The sequence below is a fragment of the Heptranchias perlo genome, chromosome 9, assembly GCF_035084215.1.
Source record: "Heptranchias perlo isolate sHepPer1 chromosome 9, sHepPer1.hap1, whole genome shotgun sequence".
In the NCBI taxonomy this organism is placed as follows: Eukaryota; Metazoa; Chordata; class Chondrichthyes; order Hexanchiformes; family Hexanchidae; genus Heptranchias; species Heptranchias perlo.
In genome coordinates, this window is record NC_090333.1 from 55,169,982 (window position 1) to 55,195,384 (window position 25,403).

Sequence of the window (25,403 nt, forward strand, 5' to 3'; positions counted from 1 at the left end):
CTGAATACCTCCGCTCTGTCCGCAAGCCTGACCCTGACCTGCTGGTCGCTTGCCATTTTAATTCCCCGTCCCACTCCTACTCTGACGTCTCTGTCCGTGGCCTCTTACACCATTCCAACGGAGCTTAATGTAAGCTCGAGGAACAGCACCTCATCTTTCGTTTAGGCATTTTACAACCTTCCGGACTCAATACTGATTTCAATAACTTCAGATCATTACCAGCACTAGCTGACCGCAAAAAATGGGAGCAATGGTTATGATTCTGCTGCTGCCATTTACAGCTGCCAATGATCAATCTTTTGTTTCTTAACCTGTCTCATTACCACCTCCCTTGCCTTGTACCATTATCCCTTTTGTCATTTAATCACTCGTGCCCTCCACCCTATCATAGACCTTCCTTTTTGTTCTTTCCTCCCCCCCACCCTCCCTTCCTCCCCCCTTTCCCTGGCTCTGTACTTGCTCAAATACTTTAACTCTTAACATTTTCCAGGTCTTCGATCTGAAACGTTAACTCTTTCTTTCTCCACAGATGCTGCCTGACTTGCTGAGCTTCTCCAGCATTTTCTGTTTTTATTTCAGATTTCCAGCATCTGCAGTATTTTGCTTTTGAATTAAAAATACCAACTGAAGAAATTATCATTGTACAAAAAATCTGCAAAGTACATTTTAGGAAGGAAAAGGTACATACATGTTGCAGATTGCTATCATTCTGCATCTGGTATTGTAGCTCATTCTTTAAGTCCACACTGATTTGTTCCGGTGTCGCCTATAAAATGAACAACTGAGTTACACTGGTACTTTTGATCATCATGGCTGTAAAGGACATAAATTTAGTTAAAGATCAGAAGTAATAAAAAAAACATACATTTGAAAAAGCCCCTTCTATATTGATCTTCAAGTCACCAGCACTGCTGAAATCAACCAACTGACAGTATTGATGGGGGTAATTACTTTTTGTCTACTCCTTACATGCAGTGGGGGGGGGGGGTGGGTGGCTTGGTTGGCTTCAAAGCAGTGTTTCTAACTAGCTCTTTCTGTGGCAGATCTGGCAGCTGAAGTTATGGGGATACATGCTTAGGGTAGATGTGAGCCAACAGGCTACCTGATAAAGTATCATCTACTCTTGCTGGTGGAAGGGAGGCAAATGCTGCTGGGGAGTACTGGAGTAGCAGGTGGGGAAGACAGTTAGCAGCAGTGTCCAGTGATATGGGTACTCTATTATCTGTCAGTTTCAATTCTACAATGGTGGTGATGGGGGGGGGCTCCTCCATTATGACAGATTAACAGGTATCACTCGGCAGAATGGCAAACCATGTTCTGCCAACAATTTCAAGTTTCCAAATACAAAGAATATCCATTCATGACTAGGACCTTCTGATGAAATGCTATCAGAATCTGAATTTTAGGACATTTGCTTGTGGACTTCATCTGCATTTCTAAGGTAACCAACAAGTTTAACCAACACCAGTATGAAGTACAAAATCTTGCACTCCCTTGTAGGGTAGCATGAGGTTCATAATACACATGGGAGATTTTGCCCACTCCCATTTCATCTGCACGGAGAATATTAATATTGACTGGAAAGTCTAAGTCACACAATGATGTCGTTGCATTCTTAATCAAAGTGGTAGAGGCTTGTGATTTAACTGGTGTTGAATGAACAGGGTAATTCTTTAGAATATGTAATGTATGAATTATAAGTTTCTGTAGCAAAAATGAACCCTAATCTATTGACATGTGGAGTTATATTTGGTGAACAAAATTCTGTGCTGCTTACACCTCACCTTGTGAGATCACAAGAGTATCATTTTCGAAAATTATTCAACTGTGCTTGTTCACTGTGTAACTAATTGTAATTTTGTTTTAAAAAAAACATGTAATAGTGATCTTATTTAAACGATTGTGGGGCTTTACAACTCCCACGCTTTCGGCAACAGTCACTGTATTTTCTGGCATCACATACATATGCAAGAGGTCCTTCATCTATATTGCTGCTGGTCCAAGGGTTCCAGTTGACTTGTGGAGGTGACCATGGTACAACTCCTGCAAAATTCTGTCGAATCGATGGCTCAAAATGGGCAAGCTTTCCAACAGTAAGTGAAACTGGACTGTTAGGGTCTTCGGGCTACAGAGAATCAAATAGTTGCAGATCAATGTTTAGAATTTGTATACGTATATTCACAAATAAGCTTTCAATGCATCACTGAGCAAATTAATCATATGAACTACCAAAGTGCAACCATGTTGTGCATTCATATCAAAGTCTCAACAGTATTTTGTTCATCACAATCACCCAAAAGTATTTTCTTAAAGAAATTATAAAAATGTTAGTTTTTATTTTCCCCCTTTCTCCTTGAAAGACAGAGCTGGACAACCAAATCAAGCTGGAAATCAATGTGACCAATCACTATTCTGACTATGTATTTCAACATTCCACTTAACTGTTTAATTGCTTCTCCACAAGGCCAACATTCAGCATAGTAACAACAATGTACATTTACGTAGCGCCATTAATGTATGAAAACATCCCATGGTGCTGCGCAGAAACGAAATCAGACAAAAAGTGACATTAAGCTAAAGGAGATTTTAGGGGAGGAGACTAAAAGCTTGGTTAAAGAGGTAGGTTTTGAGCAGGGTCCTAAAGGAGAGATGGAGAGGGGACATTTTTAGGGAGGGAAGTCCAGAGATTCAGGCCTACATAGCTGATGGCACAGCCGCCAACAGTTGGGCAAAGGGAGTGGGAGATGCGTAAGAAGCCAGAGGTGGAGGAGCGTAGAGCTCTTGGAGGGTTGGAGGAGTTTCCAGAGATAGGGAGGGGCAAGGCCATCAAGGAATTTGAACACGAGGATGACATTGATGGACTGAGTGCCAATGTAGGTCAGCAAGAACAGGGGTGATGGGTGAGCAGCACTTGGTGTGGATTAGGATACGAGCAGCAGAGTTTTGGATTGCCTCAAGTTTATGGAGGGCGGAGGATAGGCGGCCAGCCAGGAGAGCATTGGAATAGTCGAGTATGGAAGTGACAAAAGCATGGATGAAGGTTTCAGAACGAGATTTGCTCAGGCAGGGGGCAGAGACGGCTGAGGTTACGGAAGTGAAAGTGGGTAGTCTTTGTGAAGGAGAGGATATGGACTTGGAAACTGAAGTCGGGGTCAAATAATACGCCAAGGAGACAGTGGCCAGAGTGGACATAATCAGTGGCAACAGTATGGAGTTCGTGGTAGGGGCCAAGGACAATGGTTTTGGTCTTCCCATTGTTTAATTGGAGGAAATTGCAGCTCATCCAGGACAGGATGTCAGACAAGTAGGCTGACAACACAGAGGTCAATGGAGGGGCTGAGGGATCTAGTTGAGACATAGAGCTGGGTGTTGTCAAGAGTACGTGTGGAATCCGACGTCACGTCTTCGGGTGATGTCATCAAGGGGCAGCATATAGATGCGGAACAGAAGGGGGCTAGGGCTATATCCTTGGGGTAATGGTGGATGGGGAACGGAAGCCATTGCTGGAGATTATCTGGCGACAATTGGATAGGTAAGAGTGGAAGAAAGTGCCACCCAGCTGGATATTGTAGGAGGACGGTGTAGTCGACCATGTGAAAAGACGCAGATAGGTCAATAAGGACACGGAAGGAGAATGCACCACGGTCACAGTCACATAGGATGTCATTTATGACTTTGATTAGGGCCATTTCAGTGCCGTGGCAGGGACGGAAACCTGATTGGAGATGTTCAAACATGAAGTTGCAGGAAACAATGGACATAGATTTGAGAAGCAACAACATGTTCAAGAACTCTGGAGAGGAAAGAGAGGTTGGAGATGGGGTGGTAGTTTACGAGGTCAGAAGGGTCAAGGATTTATATGCCTTTCATGACCTCAGGATGTCCCAAAGCACTTTACAGCCAATGATGTATTTTTGAAGTGTAGTCACTGTGGTAATGTAGGAAACATGGCAGCCAATTTGTGCACAGCAAGGTCCCACAAACAGCAATGAAATAAATGACCAGATCATCTGTTTTTAGGTGTTGGTTGAAGGATAAATGTTGGCCAGGGCACCAGGAGCATTGCCCTGCTCTTCTTCGAATAATGCCATGGGAAGGGCTTCCCCTTCCCAAAAAACTGCATGTGCTTATTTTGTGCCTTTCTATGCACTATGCTAAACCCCTAACACTTCAATGTAATGACTGTCCTAAAGCAAAAAGAATTCAGTGAGTTAATAACATTCAATTTGAAAAAAGGATTAATGTTATATTTGCTTGCCTCCAATCCTGTTAAATCTCTTCAATACCCAATAATTGTGTCATGACTATAAGACCTCCTGTCTCATCTCTAGCAATGATGCAAAGAGAAGCAACATCAAAGGCAAATCCTCACTAAAACCATTTGAATGTTAGATGGAATAGAAACAGGACCGAGATAGGTTGGTGCCAGCCATATTTATTTCTCGTGTTGGGCACTATTCCACATTTTAAACAGGGCTTTTCACTAAGGAAGTAGAGACATCAAATCTCTCTCTAGGCCTAAATAATGTCAAGAGTCTAAGATCTTTTCTCCAAATTTCAAGTGCTTGAAGAAAAGTTTCACTAACATGGCACATTTGCAACACTTCTGATAATGACTTAAGAACTGACTTTAGAACAATCAAGGTAATTAAGTGGAGGGCAACCCCAGGGAAACAATGTGAGTGGATATTGATTAACAGGCTGGATTAGTTTAAAACAAATTCTAAAACTGGTTTGCCCTAATAACTCAATAAGCTAACGAAATGAGAACTATAGTCCGAATCCTTTTTTTTTAAGTCCCTCTATTTGCCCCTTATATTCCTTAGCAAATCCCACCAAGAGCAATCTATTCTCAAGCCTCCACCAACAATGGTCTTTTAAGTTGGCCATTAATAGATATACCAAAAGTGATCCAGTAAAAGATCTCCTTCAGATTTCCACCTTCTTGTGAGAAGGTACTTGGCTTCCACGCGTCACTTATCACAGTAGTCTGACTGACATCAGGAACTCAGTTGCAGCATGGGTGGAAAAGCTGCAGATCAAGACTGCATCCCATCGCGCAGCGGTCCTCCAATATGTTGCACCATTGCTTTGAGCAGTATCAAAAATGGTGGATGAATTTCGTTTTACCATATAGAAAATAAACTGGGAGCAACACTGTTGTAATATTTTAATCTAACCAGTAACATGAGGATAGTCAAGACCAATTTTTCTCAATGTTTCTGGTAAGTTTCAATTCCCATATACTGGACAAATATTACAAATACTTACTGGTGGCACAAGATCCAATCCCAGTTCTTGTACAACAGTCTCAAGCTGACGTTCCAAATCACTAGTAATATTTAGATCATATGGTTCCACCTGAAGAATAAATGACACTAACTTAAAAACCTTTTCACAGTCAAGCATTTTAACTTAAAAAGAATGTGACTCAAAAACAAAAAAGTTATACCTTTATCCAAATTTAATAGAGATGTATAGCACAAAAGCATTCCAGAAATAGTTTCCTACTGTGTACTTGGCAAGTGCTGAAAGTTCTAGAATGACCTAGAACCTGAAAGAGTATTGATCATTGGACATTATAAAGTGGTCACCTGTAGCACACCCATTCAAGAACTATGAAGATTAGAATGTCCCCAACTGGGCTGTGAAGTTATGAAATTTCAAAATGTTTAGATCTGGAACTTGGGCATTACCCATATTTTCTTGGGAGAGAGAAATGAAGTACTTCATGCTTAACTGAAGCATTCTATTCCACAATGTCCATCACTTATCTTCTCCTTGAAGCCATTACAGCAAGCATTTATTACCCCTATTCTCACTAATTTTCTCCCTTTCTTTCTTGAAGATATGAACGCCTTGTCGGCAAAATGTCCCATGGGTGCTGAGCATCCTCCAGTACCTCATCCATATGGCCAATTTTCATGTGTTAACCTTGACAGTGATTGTCAGCAGGCTATTCAAATACAAATGACATCACAGCTGAGTCCTTTCCTATTCTCACCCAACATTCACACTTATAACAGGGATTAGTCGATAACGATCAAGTGCAAGAACCTTGATCGATTTCATTCCCTAATCAGGAGACATGGAAGGCCACTCTAGTGCCTCTTCCACCTGGTTGAAAAACCAACTCAGCACAGACCAGGGAATCAAATCTGTGACCTACTGACCTAATGAGGGAGCCTTTACAATAGGCACTTAATGGACTTTGTAGGTCAGTTTATAGCAAAAGTACACCACACATTACAAAACAATCCATGTAACCGTCACAAAAGGAAGATTTGATAAAAGCAAATTTCATGCTGATCACAATAGTGCCTTTATCTTGCAACACAATAACATGCAGAAGTCGTGAAACATTCTGTGCGAGAGCCATTAAGTGACTCACCTTTTCAGTCTCTCTCTTTTTCGTGTGTCCAGTGAAAGCTTCAAAAACACCAAGGTGATAAAGCTGTCTAACCAATGACAGTGCACATGACTGTGCAGCCAGTTTCTTATTTGAACCATGTTCACGGGCTGTAATTCCTTAACAGAGAGGAAATGATATAAAGTTTCAGCATGGATTTCACAATTTTACTAATGCAGCACATTCATTTCCACAGGGTGCCCAACCCAGCAACTCTAACAGACAAATAAAAAAGTCACTTCAGGTGACAAGAAGCTCTGGGATCCCATCTTTATGATTGCTGGGTTATAATATTGTGATGACTAATTTTTCTGTAATACACAAACTTCAGGACTATTTGATTGTGTGGCTCTCCATACATGTCACCACCACATTCCTAAATACTATAGAATCAAAAATTGATCTTGTAAATTATACAACAACCTAATTTTCAGTCAGTGAAACTATAAAAACATATACCTCTTTTTAGAATATGTGGCAGTCACCATCTTAAATACTGTAAATTAAACCTGTAATTACCATGATGCTTAACCTTTCAATAGGTTTTAACTCTACTGGCTCCTTATTGCTGTACTTTACTAAATTCTGTCCACATAGAAATGTTCACCTGGCTAAAAGGAATATACATTTGAGCGAGTGCTAAACTACTATGGCAACTGATGGACCAGTTAGGATTTGTGTGGATAAGCCACATGCTGACAACATTGTTATGTGTTCAGATTGTCACCTTATTACTGAAAAGAAATTACTGAGGATACAATTTGCGTAATTAGAAAATTAGCACTATAAACAGAAACTTGAAATTCTTTTGAAACTTAAGAATAGACATGAAAGAGATGGTGTGTGACAGAAACAGATAAGGCACAGGAATGTCTCCTTTTCAAGTTTCCCCACTTCCAAGTGAAGATTGAAGTGAACTTGTCTGGACCAAAGTTAAAGCACAGCTGGGAAGAGAATTCTGGAACATGGTGATGGCTCTAACTATGAACAGAGAATTTTTTGTACGGATCGGAAGAGTGCTTCCTATTCCCAAGATCACTAAATGGATTCTAGCTTGGACCTTCTTTTCTTTACTGCGACTTAACCATACAAAACAACTGCAATTATTTGCTGGTATAATGGTCCTAGTCACCACTACTCGTGAGGCATAATTCATCTCGCAGCAGCAGAAAGTGAGAAGTTTTATTTTCTTCACTGTACTAATTGAACATTACATTTGACAGCAACTGTGAGATAGATATATAAGACGAGTCCCTGTCCAAAATTCCACCTAAAAAAAAATCCATGACTCTCATATAAGATGAGAGTGAGAATCTTGATGGATAGAAGCTTTGTACAGTACAAAACTTCTATCCATCAAGATTCTCACCTTCATGTTAGCTGGTGTCTGCAAATACATTTTCTCTCTTTTCAACCGGTGCAATCCTACATGCTCCCTCTCAACTTTAGACCTGGTACTTGCACCTGATGTTAGAATTAATCTCCCTGCATTTATCCTGCTGGGCAGTTTCTAATTTTAAACTCATCAGTTTAGGGAAAGTTGCCTTTTAAATAACACAGCACTAGAGGAGCAGAACAGTAACTGACAACATTAGCTGATAGGAATATAGTGGTAGAGTGCTGCTTCTGGGTCAAAGAAAGTTCTCCCAGTTTTGTTCTTGATATACTTAATTAATTTAACAGTTACATGCTGATTTGCTGGGCTGAAGGTCCTTTAGACACTTTTACAAGCTTTACAGTCAACAGTATAAGGTTATTCATGTCAAATTATAAGTGGCTACTTACTTCTTCCCAGCTGTCTCACGTGAATAGTCATCTCTGCAATAAAACTCCTGCAATGACATGCACAACACCAAATTAACCGTCATTTCAGCACTTCCACCATCACGTATCGAAATGTGCGATAAGTTCAACAAAATAATGCCCAGCACATTCTGAACAAATAGGAAAAAGATTTGAATTTTTCATTTTTACCACAGGTGTGATTTGGTGAGAAGGAAATATAGCACTCTAGGTAAATATCTCAGTTGTAAGAGATAAAATTGCTGAAAGTAGTAATTTAGAAATTTAAAGATTTAGTTTAAGTGTCCCATATAATCTAACTTCTGAAGGTGACAATCAGATGTGCCTAAATAGTAAAGAGGATCAACATTCAAAGGGATTCCAAAATAGAACCAATTTCAGTGAAGCAATGGAAATATTTAGGATTGTGAACAATTGGTGGTACAACACTATTAGCTGTTGTACTGTAATTACAGACCAAAAGTTTACATTCGTGACTCCCCACAAGGTGACATTCTATTTTTAGGTATGCAATTAGTTAGAAAGCCCAGAGGTGAGTCAGGCCCACCCACTTGCACATCTCCAAGGGGGTGATTACAGAGCAGCATTGACAGAACTCCACAGATGGTCATGTACCCACCTTTTAATGCAAGAATGTTGAGTGGCAGTAGAGAAAACTGAATGTCAATCAAAAATGAAACCAAAAAAGCTTAGTCTAAAATGGTTATTTGGGTTTACATCACAGTCTTGGTATAAACAGGAGAATTCTAAGCCATAACTGGTAGGACATTCATCATATGGAACACATTTTTAAGCCCCACAAGCAAAGTTTGGTTAAACTTAATCAAATCTTACAGTGCACCATAGCTGAGTATAGCAGCTTAAGTAACCCTTCCTTTCCATACATGGGTTTAGAAGCATTTGCCATACGGGTGTGGAAGTATTTAATAAATTCCATATTCATTTATGAATCCACTTTTTACCTGTGGTACAAACAAAATGAATGATTGATGTACATAACAAAGGTTACTGGAAAGCATTGAATTCCCTGGTTTTCTGAGGAACTTTGTGCGCCAACATCCAGTGCCCAAGCTTTTGCATGCAATTTTATAATTCTGAATCTGATCAGACTCAATTGATATCAAACTACCTACTCTTCTATGTCGTCAAGTCAGACAGCATTTTTATAATTTTTAATAGGACAAACTTAAAAACATGCATTTATATAAATAAAAGAAATGAGATACATGGTCATACAAAGATTTTAAAGTGTGCTAAGACTTTCGCCATTCATACTGGTGCCATATAAATGTTCAACCTGTAATTTAAAAAAATGTCAGTGGGGCATATTTAAGAAAAACACATTCATGCATTTAGTATGGAACAAAAAAGGATTTGTACCCAACACACTTTGGTAATGCAGCATTTTACATATGGTTAATTTCAACCACGCATTAGCTTTTGAATGGAAAAAATGTTGTGCTGGAACTAGATTCCTGACTGGACAATTCCATTAAAGAATAAAGTAAAACAGTGTTGTTTTATCATGCAAATTTTCTATTGCTTTGATACACTTGCATCCAAACACAAATTTTAGTCATGCAGTTCTGAATACAACAAACAAATGGTGTCAAAAAAGTTACTCCTTCAATATATCACTCAGTCCTGGAAACTAGTTCTTGGTGTCAACAGTTTTTCTTCAATACTATACATGCGTCTTTTTATCTGTACAACTCACTTCTGATCCTATATTTGGTCAACTGAGATCAAGCACAGCAACTTCACGATTCAGAGAAGCCTGTTTATAGGCCCAATATCCACCATTCTTGGATGCCAGTATGTTTCTCTGCCAAACTCAGTAAAGTTCCAATCTCCATCAGCCCTAGGTCCCCTAGAACACCTACAGGAAAAGTGACACCAGAAATCAATAGCTGTGTATGATTGCTTGTACCATCAATCCTACAATGGACGGATACCATGTGACAGCTTAGTGCAGCCTAAGCAGCGTCACATGTTTGCAAGTGAGATTTCTGGTGTCACCACGCCCCCATAAGAGATTAGATAAAGGAGCGACAAGTTTGTCACTTTTATTCAGAACTTCTGTATCTACATTTTATTCAACCCTGCAATCAAAATATTTGCCACATAACAGACTGTAATTTTTGAAATCATAGTAAATATTATACCTTTGCACATTGAAATACACAGGTCTGAAACTTTTGCCCACTGAATTATCAAAGAACTGCACAACTTATGTACACTGATGTTTTTGCCTTCAAAGGGCAATGAATATTTTACATACTCAAGATGGTACCATACAACAAAACTGCACAACGTTTTGGGAGGTGGAGTAGAATTAAGTAATTTAGTACCCTCCCAAAAGTAATAGGCAACTCAGTGGAATGCGTTTGTACAGTAGACCCCTGCTATTTAGCCCAGTAAAGTCACAGCATTTCCAATTAATGGAAATCACCAAGATGTACTATACTGTTCAAAAGTGAAGTCCAACAGAAATTCACCAATCAGCAGATGTCTACTATATCATATTGAAATGTTCTTAGCATTCATAGGGGTACTGGGCAATTACCCCCTAGAAAGCTCTATATAACAAGGCAAGCTGGCTGAGAAACATACTGGTACCATACCATGAAGTATGGAATAACTCAAAGTTTTCAATCGAACAGAAATCTTCAGCTGCACTTGGATCATTTGTTCTCCAGCAATCAGTTTAAAAAAACTACTTTGCTCACATTGGCTTTCTCACAGATGAGTACAAAATGTCCCACTCCTGTGCTCCTTTGGTGTTGAAAATGTATGAGGATCACACTCTGCCACTTGGGGTAAAGGTTCGCCCAAACTGTTAATCCTTGTGCTTTAATGTTCAAGTATTCAAAACCAACTAAAAACTTGATGTGACCTAAATAGTACATTGTAGCTATATTTTGCTAACATTTCCTTCCACGTTACTCAAACTAGCTTTATTTAAGTAACCACAGATCGCAAAATCCAAAACAATGAACAGTTGCAGCGCAGATTAGATCAGTTCAGTTCAAATTTATCAAATGAGGCAAACTGTCTTTTATGGTCTATTCACACGCATTTAGCATTTTACATTTCATGCTGCCTTTACCTTGCAGCGCCGCCACTAGGTTCAATAGCAGCATAATCGGGTAAATGAGGTCGTGCTGCTGGAGATTCCAAAACCAACCTCAAGGTGAATTTTTGCTGGTCCGTCAAGCTGCCATCTTTTCTGGCTTTTCTCCCCTTACTGACCGTTACATACCTTCACGTGGCATGATGGGAAGTCAAGCGGCCAGAAAAAAAGTCAAGCTCTTATGCACCCACTACTACATTATCCAGAGTGGCATTGGAATGACCTGGAGGATTACTGGTTCATCTTTCTCAGTCATCGTTGATGCATGGTCCAGGACAATCAGGTAAAAAACAGAAAAAATATCAAGAATTTACCCTCAAACAGTTAGTAAAGACGTTTCTTTTTACACATATTGTATTTTTGCCATCTAGGCTAGTCTAATCATGGCAAAATAAGTGCTGAAAAATGTTTGTTGCATTTTCAAATTATTTTCAGTTTTGGTTATAAAGTGACCTGGTGCAGGATATAGGCAATTAAGAAATACAAGGAAATTCTGGCAATTTAAGAACGAACTTGTATTTACATAGCACCATTTACACCCTCAGGTCATCCCAAAGTGCTTCACAATGAAGTAATTTTGAAGTGTTGTAAACGTTGTAATGAGATAAACAACCCAAGTTTCTACTTTAGGGATATTGGTTGAGGGATAAATGTTGGCCAGGGTGATGCTACTCCTCTTGGAATAGTGGCACGGGATCTTTTACGTCCATCTGAGGGGACAGATGGGCTCTCGGTTGAATATCTGATCTGAAAGACAGCATCTCTGACCGCGCAGCACTTAGAATCATAGAAAGGTTACAGCATGGAAGGAGGCTATTCGGCCCATCGAGTCTATGCAAGAGCAATCCAGCTAGTTCCACTCCCCCGCCCTATCCCCGTAGCCCTGCAAATCTCCTGCACCCTTCCTAAGGCCTTCACATCCTTCCTAAAAGTTCTACAGTACTGCACTGATGTGTCAGTCCCACTATGTGCTCAAGTCTCTGGAGTGAGACTTCAATCCACCACCTTCTGATTCAGAGGCGAGTGTGCTACCACGGAGCCAAGGCTGACAATTTAAAGCAGTTTGCAATTTCTGTAATTTTTCCAAATAACTGGAGTAATTATCTTCTGAGTTTAAAAGGACAACATACATTAGATTTACAGAATATGAAAGGTACAATGTTTATTTTGGAATATCTATCCAATTATTCAACTATACGGGATTTAAAAAGCATGCTATTCCTTAATTGCTGTGGTTTCCGGTAGAATTGCTATTTTTTATTTCAAGCAGAGCAGCACACCCACCACAGTCAATGTGGGCAGGCTGAGCAGACAACAGTTACATTGTTCCCATCACTGAAAGCCAACCTAATTTCATACGTGGAGATTGGTAGGACACTGATTTGCCATCTCAGAATTGCATGAAATGAAAACCATGAAAAGGATTATTGTAGAATTGCTCAAATTGATTACCCCACAACCAAAATATACCAAACCTGTTGTGGTCAGGCCCCACTTGTGCATATTTATAGTCTGCTTGAATCTTCTCTTTTTGGAAGAATTGGTTAAGTTGAGCTTTGGCATTTTCAAGTGTCCAGTTGCCATGAAGACCAGCATTTAAATCCAAGCCTTCAGATTCCAGAGTCTGAAAAATAATTATTTACTTACAAAGACAAGTACAAAAATGTTACTGCTTTAAAAAAACAAGTGCACAAATACAGACTGCCACAGCTGCGTTTTCAAAAACTTCAGAAAAGTTACCTTGAAGAAATTTAATTATTCCTGTGATGACTCAGTGGCTATATGGACTGTCAAGCATGGGGAGATACTCGGGCTCAATTCTTGGTCTGTGTTGAGCTATCAATCTCAGCTAGTGCTGCATCTCCAAGCTAGGGAAAGAAGGGTCAAAACTAAGTTGCCCAAGATCCCTGCTCCTATTTGCACAGGACCCATAACAGCCAAGTGATCTTGCTTGCTGGCTAACCCAGAAACATCAAGATCAAGATCAAGAGCAGCACCACCACTGTCACCCAGGTACTTCAACATAGTTCAGAGGTCAAACCTTCTTGCGTAACCCATGTCACACCACATTTACCCACTAAGACACGGGGGAGCCTCATATATGGGTGATTATTTTATTAAATATGCAGTGTATCAGCAGGACATATCATTCAAAGTGGTGTCAATACATCTCTGAATCCACAATCTCAACAGAAGACAATCTGAGCAGCTTTCATTTCAGAGGCATCATCTTTTTTATAACACCGAGTTCCTTAACACGACTTAGTTCAATCTGAATTTAAATACTGAAAACTAGGGAAAAATTTAAGCTGCCTATCATTTATTAGTGTGTGTTATGTAGAAAATATTTCTCAAACTATCTTATTGAATATAGCAAGAAAACAATTGAAGACAATCACATTACAGCTCTACTTTACATTATATATATATATATATGTCCCTTACTGCTTGGGCTTCCTGTTCATCCCTCTTCTCATAATACTCCTTTAGATTGGCTCCACGCTCCCAATAACCACTGTATCCTCCTCCCCTGCCTCCTCCAAAGCCGGAATCTACAAAGGAAAAATCATTTTAAGCAATAATGGTTAAAGATCATTTTTACAACCTTTTCTGCAATACTCTCAGATCAAGTTTAAAGGCATTGATATTGCTCTCTAGTTGGTGGTCCCTGCAGCACACCTCCCGCAGCCAGCAGTGACATCAATGCAAACCGGAGATTTTTTCGACCAGTGGCAAGACCGACCTGTTTTTCACTGAGCTTACAAGAGCTAGTCATGGCATCGTCATGCATGAACTATTTTGCTATGTTCAATCAAGGTGCAGTGCATGGGAATTTAAAATAACCACATTTAAATCCTGATCAAACTTAATGAAGCTGCTTTTATGTATAGATTTCATGCCTTGTCAGTGCCAAATGCTCTTGACACATGGGTCTCATGGAGCTGGTGGCAAAGTAAACTTGCTGAATTTGCTACAGCTGGCGGTCCAGCTGACCTAGTAAAATGGATCTGCATTTTTGTAGGTCTACGACGTTTCCCCAAACATCAGGGCGTTATACAATGGACTGTAGCCAACTGACGGTACATTTTATCAATTGCAATCCTTGAATATGATGCTTTTATATTGCTGCCCAATTTTGGGAAAGCAAGGTAATTACAACAAAAGCAAGATAATTACAATGCTCTCCTGCATTTACTTTGGTGATGTGCAGCTGATAATTTTGTAAACTACAATTCTGTAAACGTGTGGACTGGCCGTGATATTTTGGCCTGTTCACATGCATGGAATAGTGACACAGCATCAACATCATGACATCACAGCAGAGAACAAATATCGGCTGGCATGGTGATGCCCTCACCAAAGCTTTCTGCATCGACTGCAGCAGCACCCTTACGAGCCCCAGGAAGACTTCTAACAGTCAGGAAGACCCAATTGTAAAATATATTTTCCTAGCTGTGGGTCTTAAAAAATCTGCTCACCTTGATGCAGTCATCAGACCAACACTACAGGAGGTGGTGGCTGAAGATCAATATAAAAACTTAAAAACACCTTATGCCTTGCGGAGTCAATTTTAAGATGCCTTTTGTTCTACTTGGATCAGCTTGGTACAGTTGTAGCACTCTCACCTCTGAGACACTCCAGGACTTGAGCACATAATCTGGGCTGACAATACAGTGCAGGACTGAGGGACTGCTGCATTGTCAGAGGTGCTGTCTTTGGGATGGAACATTAAACAGATGCCCCCTCTGCCTGTTCAATTGGATGTAAATGATCCTACGGCACTACTTGAATAAGAGCAATAGAGTTCTCCCAGTGTCCTGGCCAAGATTTATTCCTCAACCAACACCACAAAAATAGAATAACTGGTCATTTATCTTACGGCTGTTTGTGGGACCTTACTGCGTGTGAACTGGCTGTACATGTTACTATATTTCAAAAGTAATTCATTGGTCGTGAAGCGCTTTGGGACATATTGAGGACGTGGAAGGTGCTATATATAAGCAAGTCTTTCTTTCTTTCTCTTACTCTGTATGAAATGTGAACTTACGCTCATCTGCTAACATGGCTTTAGAGGAACCACATCGTGCCTGACAACACACCCTAATTTTTCTGAGGAAGTGACATTCCTAAAGGACAACCACCAGACATGCTAAATTTAAATTTCCAAAAGCCATCAGGAGACTACTGAAACTGAAAGCTGTAGGAATTCACAGCAAAACCTGGGTGTAGATAAAGAATTAGCTGAAGCAGAGAAAGCAGCAGCTATGTCAGGGGAGTGATGTCAAGGTGGGGAGAGCAAAGGTATGGAATAAAATGCTTCAGGATTCAGTGCTGGGGCCCCTACCGTTCCTAATCTCCAATAAACAAAATGGATTCAGAACCCAAATGCACATTGGTCAAACATCTCAGATAATACAAAAGTTGGCAAGGCAGTTTAGTTGGAAGCAGCAATCAGGAACTGACAAAAGGATAAAATCCACAAATGGACAAATCAGTGGCAGATGAAATTCAACACAGACCAACGCATGGTGCTACATACATATTGGAAGGAAAAGTATATGTTACAATATAGATGGTGCAGAAATACCTAAAATTGAAGTGGAAAAGGATCACAGGGAGGTAATAGATTTGGCTCTTAACATGTCAAATCACAGCCTGTTTTTGACTTGGTAGTCATCCACCGCATCATCTCTTAATTAACTACAACTGATTTTCGATTGGGGAGGGAGGATATCTGAAAAATCCTCAAAATAAATATTTAGGGCATCTATAGAAGAAATTCTTTTTATTCTTTGTTGTTGCAACTTTCACAATGTTTTCCTTATGATACTGTGATCAACTAGTGTACAAGCTCCTTCCTGGTTGTGAGTGTAGCCTTGAGACTCACTCATACACAAAAACGAGGGAAGAGTTTGGCCTGCAGTTCTACACAGTGCAAGGGGAATGGAGTTCATTTATGTCAAGGTGATCAGTTCCTCTCTATACATGACATTAATACTTAATAAATCAATGCCCATTGTCAATGTTTTCAAAGAGGAGAATAAAACTCAATCTGGCAATTTCTGAACTGTGAGGGCAGTGACTGCAACTAATCTACCAAAATATGAAAAAAATAACCAAAGTAGTTGGATGATTGATTTCACAATAGAGCAGATATTACTGCATGATGAACATAAGCTCTCTAACTAGCTGTTTTTGGCCCATCTGATGAAAATTATAATTTATATTCCACTGCAAATAGGAGCAAATGCACTAAATAAAACACTGAATTGCACCTCCAGCTTTAGTTGGCTTCTGTCTCCTATTTTAACAACTCACAAACCCACGAGGAATATGCTCATAGTGCATTATAAATGCCTGAAATAGATTCACGTTAAAAAAAATGCAGAAAGACAACTCACCTGCTGCATTCTTTATAGCTAAGTGAGGAGCACAGGGCATACTGGATGGCAATTCCCCCGGCACACCACTTTCACTGCTATCAACAGCATCAGGTTCAATTCCCTATCAAAATTAAAGAAATTAACTGTCAACATTTAATTAAATAATTTACTTATTCACATAAATTCACAAGTATAAAGTACTTATTCACATAAACATATGGACAAGTGATTAGATCGTATAAAGATTGTTTCTGGTTGAAGCAATAAAATTATTGCCAACTTTCACCCGATTACTGAAAAAAGGAACAGTCTGGAATTAAGCACATCAATCTACATTCTATATAAACTCTCTTAATTTTGTAATTAAAAACAAAAACTACATAAGCAAGAGGTACATACTGATTTAGTTATTTCATATCTACTTTAAGTTCAGGCACCAGCAAGCATGAAACTTCCACTCTGTAATATGTAATACTGATCTAAAACACTGTCCCCGTGTAAGGTACACAAGCTTTTGCATCATAATTTTAAAAATTTCTGATTCATGCATTCAGGGACAAGAGCAAGAAAAAAAGAATGTAGCTAAAAGTATACAATTTGTTAGCACTCACACAGAATTGCCTCAACAGCAAAAGACCTATACCAACGCAGAAAATATAAAGTCTTAAATACTTATTTGGAAAATAGAAGCTCATGGTATTAAAGGGAAAGTGGTAATTTTGGTACGTAACTGGTTAAGGGTTAGGAGGCAGAGCTGTGGTGAACGGATGTTTTTCTGACTGAAGAGAAGTACGCAGTGAGGTCCCCCAGGGGACCACCGCTCTTGTTGTACATAAATGACCTGGACATGGGTGTAGGGAGTACAATTTCAAAGTTTGCGGATGATACAAAACTTGGCAACATAGTAAATAATTAGCAGGATAGTAGCAGACTTCAGGAGGACAAAGACAGACTAGTGAATGGGCAGACACATGGCAGATGCAATTTAATGCGGATCAGTGTGAAGTGATGCACTTTGGGAGGAACAACATGGAGAGGTAGCATAATCGAAATGGTGCTATTTTGAGGGGGGGTGCAAGAGCAGAGGGATCTGGGAATGTACATTCACAATCTTTGAAGGTGGCAAGGCAAGTTGGTTAAGGCAGTTAAGAAAGCGTATGGGATACTTAGCTTTGTAAATAGTGGCACTGAATACAAAAACAAGGAAGTCATGCTAGGTCTTTGCAAATCACTGGTTAGGCCTCAGCTGGAACATTGTGTACAATTCTGGGTACCACACTTTATGAAGGATGCCAAGGCCTTGGAGAGGCTAGAGGTTTACCAGGATAATAACAGGGATGAGGGACTTTGGTTATGTGGAGAGATGGGAGAAAGTGGGCTTCTTCTCCTTAGAGCAGAGAAGGTTAAGGGGAGACCTAATAGAGGTATTCAAAATTATGAGGGGTTTTGATAGAGCAAGCAGAGAGAAACCGTTTCCTCTGGCAAGTGGGTCGGTAACCAGAGGTTGTAGATTTAAAATAATTGGCAAAAGAACTAGAGTGGAAATGAGGAGAAATTTTTTCACACATAGGGTTAAGATCTGGAACGCATTACCTGAAAGGGTGGTGGAATCAGATTCCTTAGGAAGTTTCAAAAGGCAATTGGATGTGCACTTGAAGAGGACTAATTTGCAGGATTAGGGGAAAATGAATTGGACAGCTCCTTCAAAGAGCCGACACAGGCACGACAGGCCGAATGGCCTCCTTCTGTGCTGTAAGATTCTATGATTCTACTTGTTTTACTTATTATCAGCGTAAACTATGCTTAAAGGAAGAAAAGAGTAAATTACTTACTAACCTTCAAGCTGGGAACCTCATCTGCTTTCATCTCTCCAGTCCTAACAAGGTAATTGACAAAGTCTCTGGCAGCATTCGTCTGGGCATCCTTCTTACTGGTAGAGTTTCCCATACCAGTGTAATTAAACCCATCTATCCGAACCTAAAGAAAATATAATGTTACGGATGAATTTCCTCTTTCCTTATGCCTTTTTGTTGACTGTCCATCTAAGCAGTTAGTCATAACATATATGGCTGCTTACACTAGGTATAAGTGTATAAACGTGGACATGTCACCCAAGATCATGATAAGTCTGTATCTTGATGAGAGTACTTCAGGTCACTTGATCCTCCCTTCTTCCAGAATACTGTCCCAACTGTTGCAACATTATTGCAAAAGGATGGGACCCCTTCCTGCTTAATTGGCCATTTCCTCTTGAAAAGGAAAAGAATGCTAGACACAAGGGGGCGTTAACATAGAAGGAAGTAGGTGCTGTGAAAGGGGATGAAAAGAAAACGACAGCTTACTTAGAAAAGAGGGGGCGAATAATGAAGTGGCATTGCAGGAGGAGAGGGCTTAGCTGCGAATTAGATGGGAATATAAACCAAACCCCCGGAAAGATGAAAGCTTAGCAGGAGATGATCTGTAGTTGCCTGCTTGGCAGACAGTAAATAATTGTGGGTGAGTTTATATATTTTTTGGCTATTATGCTGTTGTGTATGTAAACTGTTCTTTATATGCCTGCCTTTTTGCTGGTGGGATTTATGTATGTGGAGAAATCTGGTGCTAAATAAACAATTAGTAATTTAAACTTATCTATTTATTGGTGTGGCTAACTGTACTCAGGCCTAAGGCAAGAATCCACTCTCCCCGGCAAGTGAACTGTAGTCTGGTTCACCAGAGATAGCGGTCAGTAGGGAGGTACTTGAGATAGAGGTTCTCAGGTCCCGACCCTATCTGTCGTAACAATAGCTACTTGAACAGTGGTGCAAAAGACCAAGATTTTAAAGAATCTAGACTGCCATCTGATTCTCAATGTTGGGGCCATTCAAAAATTCTAACCAAGCAACTACCCAAGTCTGACTTGAGCCTCCAATTCGACAGAATTTTAAATATGGTCTCTCAAAAGCAGCATGATGCCAGGGACTTATGAGCAAAAGTCTAAATTCCCTAGTCTATTGAGTTTCCAACCACAAACATGCTGCTGAAGGCAGTTACTGTCTACCCAGGTTTGAAGGAAGTGTAAATAAATGGAAGATAGTGAGTCTGCACCAGGTCACTCTTCCATGCATCCAAGTAGCTAGCTAAAACGACAGCAGCATGAACATTATGTCCGGTAACCCACAGGCAGTGCAATGTCTAGGAGGGAAAGCTAGGGGAAGAAACCTTAAGGAAAAAATGCACATCCTCAGCTAAACAAAAATTCACTGTCCAAAGTTTTGTGTTCAATAGGGGGAAGACACATTGGACTTTCAATCAGCTAATGTTGTTCAGTAGATGTAGGTGATTGTGAAATTGCCCAGTATGGCTAAAACACATTAATACAAAATGTTATTCAGGTCCAGGAGGGGAAGAGAATAGAAGTGATTTAATATAAGGTATTCCTTCCAGGATCTTACAAAGAGAGTTTAGTTAACTTAAAATTATACATGGAAAGAATTTCAATAAGTGCAGGTCCAAAAGCTGCTTTCAATGATGCTCAGACCTAGGTTGAGGTCTCAGTACTGGTCAAAGCATCACACTCCACTCATTATTTATTCCCTATCCAATACACTTCTGCAAACACCGATTCTGTTTTAAACCCAATACTCTCAAATTCTCAATGGAATCCAATTGGACCGGAAACTAAAAATTTCATACCTCACAAACAAACTTTTGTCTGTTCTTGTTACCAGCTGCACGGATATCATAGCTTGGAGTGACCTTGCGTTTTCCGCACCAAGCGTACAGAAAGTTCTTTATGTCTGTCATGGTTCCACTTGATCGTCAGCCACTGTCAACGTGAATTGTTTGCTCTCTGTGGAAATAAAACAGCATTAAATGAAAAACAACAATAGAAATATGGTAAAGTCTCTGAGACACATACTTAAATAATAGTACAATTTGTTAAAGTCCATTCTTGAAAATAGTGCTAACTCTTTTTGCTTTTATGTATGCATAATAAGTTACCGCATCTCTACCTCATCTCACCCTTATTTCTCGGTGGCTAACCTTTTCCCTGGAACAAATACCAATGTAAGATGACAGTTTTATTTTTTAAAAAGGGAAGATATCTTCAGTGATGTCTCCCTATAAGCGCTTTTACCTAGTACTTTATTTTGACTGTGTTTTACACTGTTAAATCTGGCTGTCTTATCCCACCAACAAAATCATAGGCCCACAGCGTTTCATTCGAATTGTGAGGAACTTGTACACAGGCGATGCTCTCTTGCAATCTAATGTAAACAAATGGCAATGCAAAAACACTTCAATTGTTCCAATCTCCATCTTATAACTCTTCCTTGCAGAAATGTTTGAATAATGGAGTAAAAAGACAGAGATCATCAGGGACATCATCCACTAATATTTCCTCTCTATTTTTGGTTTTCCCTTCCCCTGCCAATTTTTCCAATTCTATTAGTACGTTTTCTCATCTCTTCTTTTTGAGTTCTGAAGAATGGTACAAAATAAAACACTGAATACCTGTTCCCTCTGCAAATGCTAACAGATCTCTTGTGCATTTCCATCTGTTTTTGTTTTCAATCTTTACACGATATAAGATACCACACAAATTAATTTGTCTAGCTTTTTTATGTTTGGTTAATCTTATGTTTTAAAATTCATGCTGTGGAGATCATAGAATTACACAGCTCAGAAGGAAGCCATTCAGCCCATCATGCTTGTGCTGGCTCTTTGAAAGAGCTATCCAATTAGTCCCACTCCCCTGCTCTTTCCCCATGGCCCAGTAAATTTTTCCTTTTCAAGTATATATCCAATTCCCTTTTGAAATTTACTATTAAATCTGCTTCCACCACCCTTTCAGGCAATGCATTCCAGATAATAACTTGCTGATAAAAAAATCATCTTCCCTCTGGTTCTTTTGCCAATGATCTTAAATCTGTGTCCTCTGGTTACCGACCCATCCGCCAGTGGGAATAGTTTCTCCTTATTTACTCTTATCAAAAACACCTCTTTTAAATCTCCCCTTAACCTTCTCTGGTCTAAGAGGGAACTATCCCGTCTACTCTAGTCTCTCCACATAACTGAAGTCCCTCAGCACTGGTAAATCTCCTCTGCACCCTCTCTAAGGCCTTGACATCCTTCCTAAAGTGTGGTGCCCAGAATTAGATACAATGCCGCAGCTGAAGCCTACCCAGTTATTTATAAAGGTTTAGCATCATTTCCTTGCTTTTGTACACTGCGCCTCTGTTTATAAAGCCAAGGATCCCGTATGCTTTTTTGACAGCTTTATCAACTTGTCCTGCCACCTTCAAAGATGTGGAGATGCCAGTGGTGGACTGGGGTGGACGAATGTAAGGAATCTTACAACACCAGGTTATAGTCCAACAAATTTATTTTAAAATCACAAGCTTTCGGAGATTATCTGACGAAGGGGATAATCTCCGAAAGCTTGTGATTTTAAAATAAATTTGTTGGACTATAACCTGGTGTTGTAAGATTCCTTACCTTCAAAGATGACAGGTCTCCCTACGCCCACATCATATAACGTCTCATAACCCATTGTCATGATAAAACGAGGTCTAAACTGTAAGAATAATGTTAGTGTCTAGTTAAAACAGTTTACAATTAGTACTAAACCAGAATAGGTGCCCAGAATTACACCCTTATATTAATATCCCAAAAGTAATGAATCCTTCTAATTTTACAATTTCAAAAATGCCTGATTTGTGCAACTGTTGAGCACACATGTCAAAAATGTGACCAACTAATCTATATATCCTTCTATAAAGCTACTCATCAATTTCCCATTGTATTGCACACAGGGATTCAGGACCAAGTGTAGGGCTGAGGTGAAGGAGGCTGAGGGCAGGAGATAATTGGACCAGAGTACACAGATGTAATTCAGTCCCCATTTTCAAATTATACATTCTATCCTTATTTTTATATGTTGATTTTGTTTACATTTATAAATGGGAACTGCCACAATGTAATTCCAACAGTGGGGCTGCTGCAGTCTCACCAATAGCAGGAGGGGGTGATTATAGCGTGACAAGTTTACACAGGCAGTTTCCTTTACAAATGTGGGCATAAGAATTTATAATGAGATACTGTTATTGTAATCATAGAAAGATTACAGCGTGGAAGGAGGCCATTCGGCCCATCAAATGCACGTCAGCTCCATGCGAGAACAACCCAGCTAGTCCCACTCCCCAGCAATATCCCCATAGCCCTGCAAATTTTTTCCTTTCAAGTACTTATCCAGTTCCCTTTTGAAGGCCGTGATTGAATCTACCTCCACCACCCCCTCGGGCATTGCATTCCAGATCCTAACCACTCGCTGAGAAGATTTTTTAATATGAGGCACCTAAATATGTGTGTATATATTATAGCTGTATGGAGAGAGAAATTTAACAACATAACTTGATCAGTTTCACCAAAGATCCAAAACTCAAACTTCCACTTTCTACAGCTCGTCCTGAGGCGGTACCAGGATTCGGAGACTATCAAAAACACTGCCGGCTGGTTACAATCTGCATTTTACATGAGCTCCGATTCCAACCGCCCCACAACCTGCGCAGCTGCGGAGGGCCTGCCAGGCCACCGAGCGGGGCCATGTGGCCGGTACTGAGCAGCATCTTCGGCCAGCTCCGAGCAGCGCGGCCGCACCATAATCAACACAGCGCTCGCCGACCGTGCGACATCACAACACGGGAGACAAGGGATCAGCGGGCCTTACATCAGTGGGCGATCCGCGATCCCCCACCCCGATCAAACTCCACTCTCAGCTTTCCTTCATCGCTTGCCCCACTTCATTGCCAGACCTCATTAACCTCACCCGCCAGCTCCAATCAATAAACAGCCTCCACTCACCCGCTGGCGCAAAAAAAATCAGTAACCGACCAGAAGCCGGGACAAACAAAATGGCGACTGGACCCCAGAAACTTGCACAGTAAAAGGGGAATAACACCTTTTGTTATTGTAAAAATAAAACACGCATTACATCAACACTGACAATTATTGCAGTTGAATCATAATTCCACTGTAATACGGCAAGATGATGGTAAAATCAATATAGTTTAATATATTATTTGTTATTGTTTCTTGCTCACCTCCCCCTCCTCTTGGAGCCAGTTGGTTTGTCCTAAGACAATCCTGGATGACATCAGGCGGTGCACGAGCGGTACATCGGCACCGAATCAAAATAGAAAGTTCTGGGAAAACAGAGGCGGTTAATGGGCGGCTGCAACGGGCAAAAGGCGGGTGATGCCCATTCCGTTGTATAACCTTTCACCAGAACTGAAGAATGATCGATAAACAGGCAGGAGGAGCTCAACAAATACACCAAAGTGATGGAAGGTGTCGTCGACAGTGCTATCAAGCGGCACTTACTCACCAATAACCTGCTCACCAATGCTCAGTTTGGGTTCCGCCAGGACCACTCGGCTCCAGACCTCATTACAGCCTTGGTCCAAACATGGACAAAAGAGCTGAATTCCAGAGGTGAGGTGAGAGTGACTGCCCTTGACATCAAGGCAGCATTTGACCGAGTGTGGCACCAAGGAGCCCCAGTAAAATTGAAGTCAATGGGAATCGGGGAAAACTCTCCAGTGGCTGGAGTCATACCTAGCACAAAGGAAGATGGTAGTGGTTGTTGGAGGCCAATCATCTCAGCCCCAGGGCATTGCTGTAGGAGTTCATCAGGGAAGTGTCCTAGGCCCAACCATCTTCAGCTGCTTCATCAATGACCTTCTCTCCATCATAAGGTCAGAAATGGGGATGTTCGCTGATGATTGCACAGTGTTCAGTTCCATTCGCAACCCCTCAGATAATGAAGCAGTCCGAGCCCGCATGCAGCAAGACCTGGACAACATTCAGGCTTGGGCTGATAAGTGGCAAGTAACATTCGCGTGAGACAAGTGCCAGGCAATGACAATCTCCAACAAGAGAGAGTCTAACCACCTCCCCTTGACATTCAATGGCATTACCATTGCCGGGAAATTAATGGTGGGAAACATGGAGATGGCAAAAATGCTGAACAAATATTTTGTTTCAGAATATCCCAACACTGGACAAACAGGGGGCTCCGGGGGGGAGGAGCTAAATACGATTAAAATCACTAAGGAATTGGTACTCAGTAAAGTAATGGGACTCAAGGCGGATAAATCCCCTGGACCTGATGGCTTACATCCTAGGGTCTTGAGGGAAGTGGCAGTGGGGATTGTGGATGCTTTGGTAATAATTTTCCAAAATTCTCTGGACTCGGCGAAGGTCCCGGCCGATTGGAAAACTGCTAATGTAACACCCTTATTTAAAAAGGGTAGTAGACAGAAGGCTGGAAATTATAGACCAGTTAGCCTAACATCTGTGGTGGGTAAAATTTTGGAGTCTATTATTAAGGAGACAGTAGCAGAACATTTGGACAAACATAATTTAATAGGACAAAGTCAGCATGGCTTTACGAAGGGGAAGTCATGTCTGACAAATTTGCGTGAGTTCTTTGAGGACATAACGTACAGGGTGGATAAAGGGGAACCAGTGGACGTAATGTACTTAGACTTCCAGAAGGCATTCGACAAGGTGCCACATAAAAGATTATTGCTCAAGATAAAGAATCACTGGATTGGGGGTAATATTCTGGCATGGGTGGAGGATTGGTTATCTAACAGGAAGCAGAGAGTTGGGATAAATGGTTCATTCT

General features: G+C 40.4%; 1 protein-coding gene across 5 annotated transcripts in view; it reads right to left on the reverse strand.

Moving 5' to 3' along the window:
* The window catches only part of dhx9 (DEAH (Asp-Glu-Ala-His) box helicase 9), a 65,448-nt gene extending 41,800 nt beyond the window's left edge, over positions 1 to 23,648 (reverse strand). The window contains exons 1-11 of one of the 5 annotated variants that reach the window (XM_067990473.1): positions 23,576 to 23,648; positions 20,405 to 20,561; positions 18,566 to 18,706; positions 16,748 to 16,850; positions 13,791 to 13,897; positions 12,821 to 12,969; positions 8,195 to 8,241; positions 6,392 to 6,528; positions 5,272 to 5,361; positions 1,964 to 2,125; positions 689 to 766 (exon numbers count right to left, since the gene is read on the reverse strand). In XM_067990473.1, the coding sequence (XP_067846574.1) occupies positions 689 to 766; positions 1,964 to 2,125; positions 5,272 to 5,361; positions 6,392 to 6,528; positions 8,195 to 8,241; positions 12,821 to 12,969; positions 13,791 to 13,897; positions 16,748 to 16,850; positions 18,566 to 18,706; positions 20,405 to 20,515 (1,125 nt within the window). In that variant the 5' untranslated portion in view covers positions 20,516 to 20,561; positions 23,576 to 23,648. Of the gene's footprint in view, positions 1 to 688; positions 767 to 1,963; positions 2,126 to 5,271; positions 5,362 to 6,391; positions 6,529 to 8,194; positions 8,242 to 9,046; positions 9,395 to 9,929; positions 10,018 to 12,820; positions 12,970 to 13,790; positions 13,898 to 16,747; positions 16,851 to 18,565; positions 18,707 to 20,404; positions 20,562 to 23,441; positions 23,496 to 23,535 lie in introns of those variants that run through there. The other 4 variants (XM_067990472.1, XM_067990474.1, XM_067990475.1 and 1 more) reach the window with 4 other exon arrangements.
* Positions 23,649 to 25,403: the final 1,755 nt, after the last annotated feature.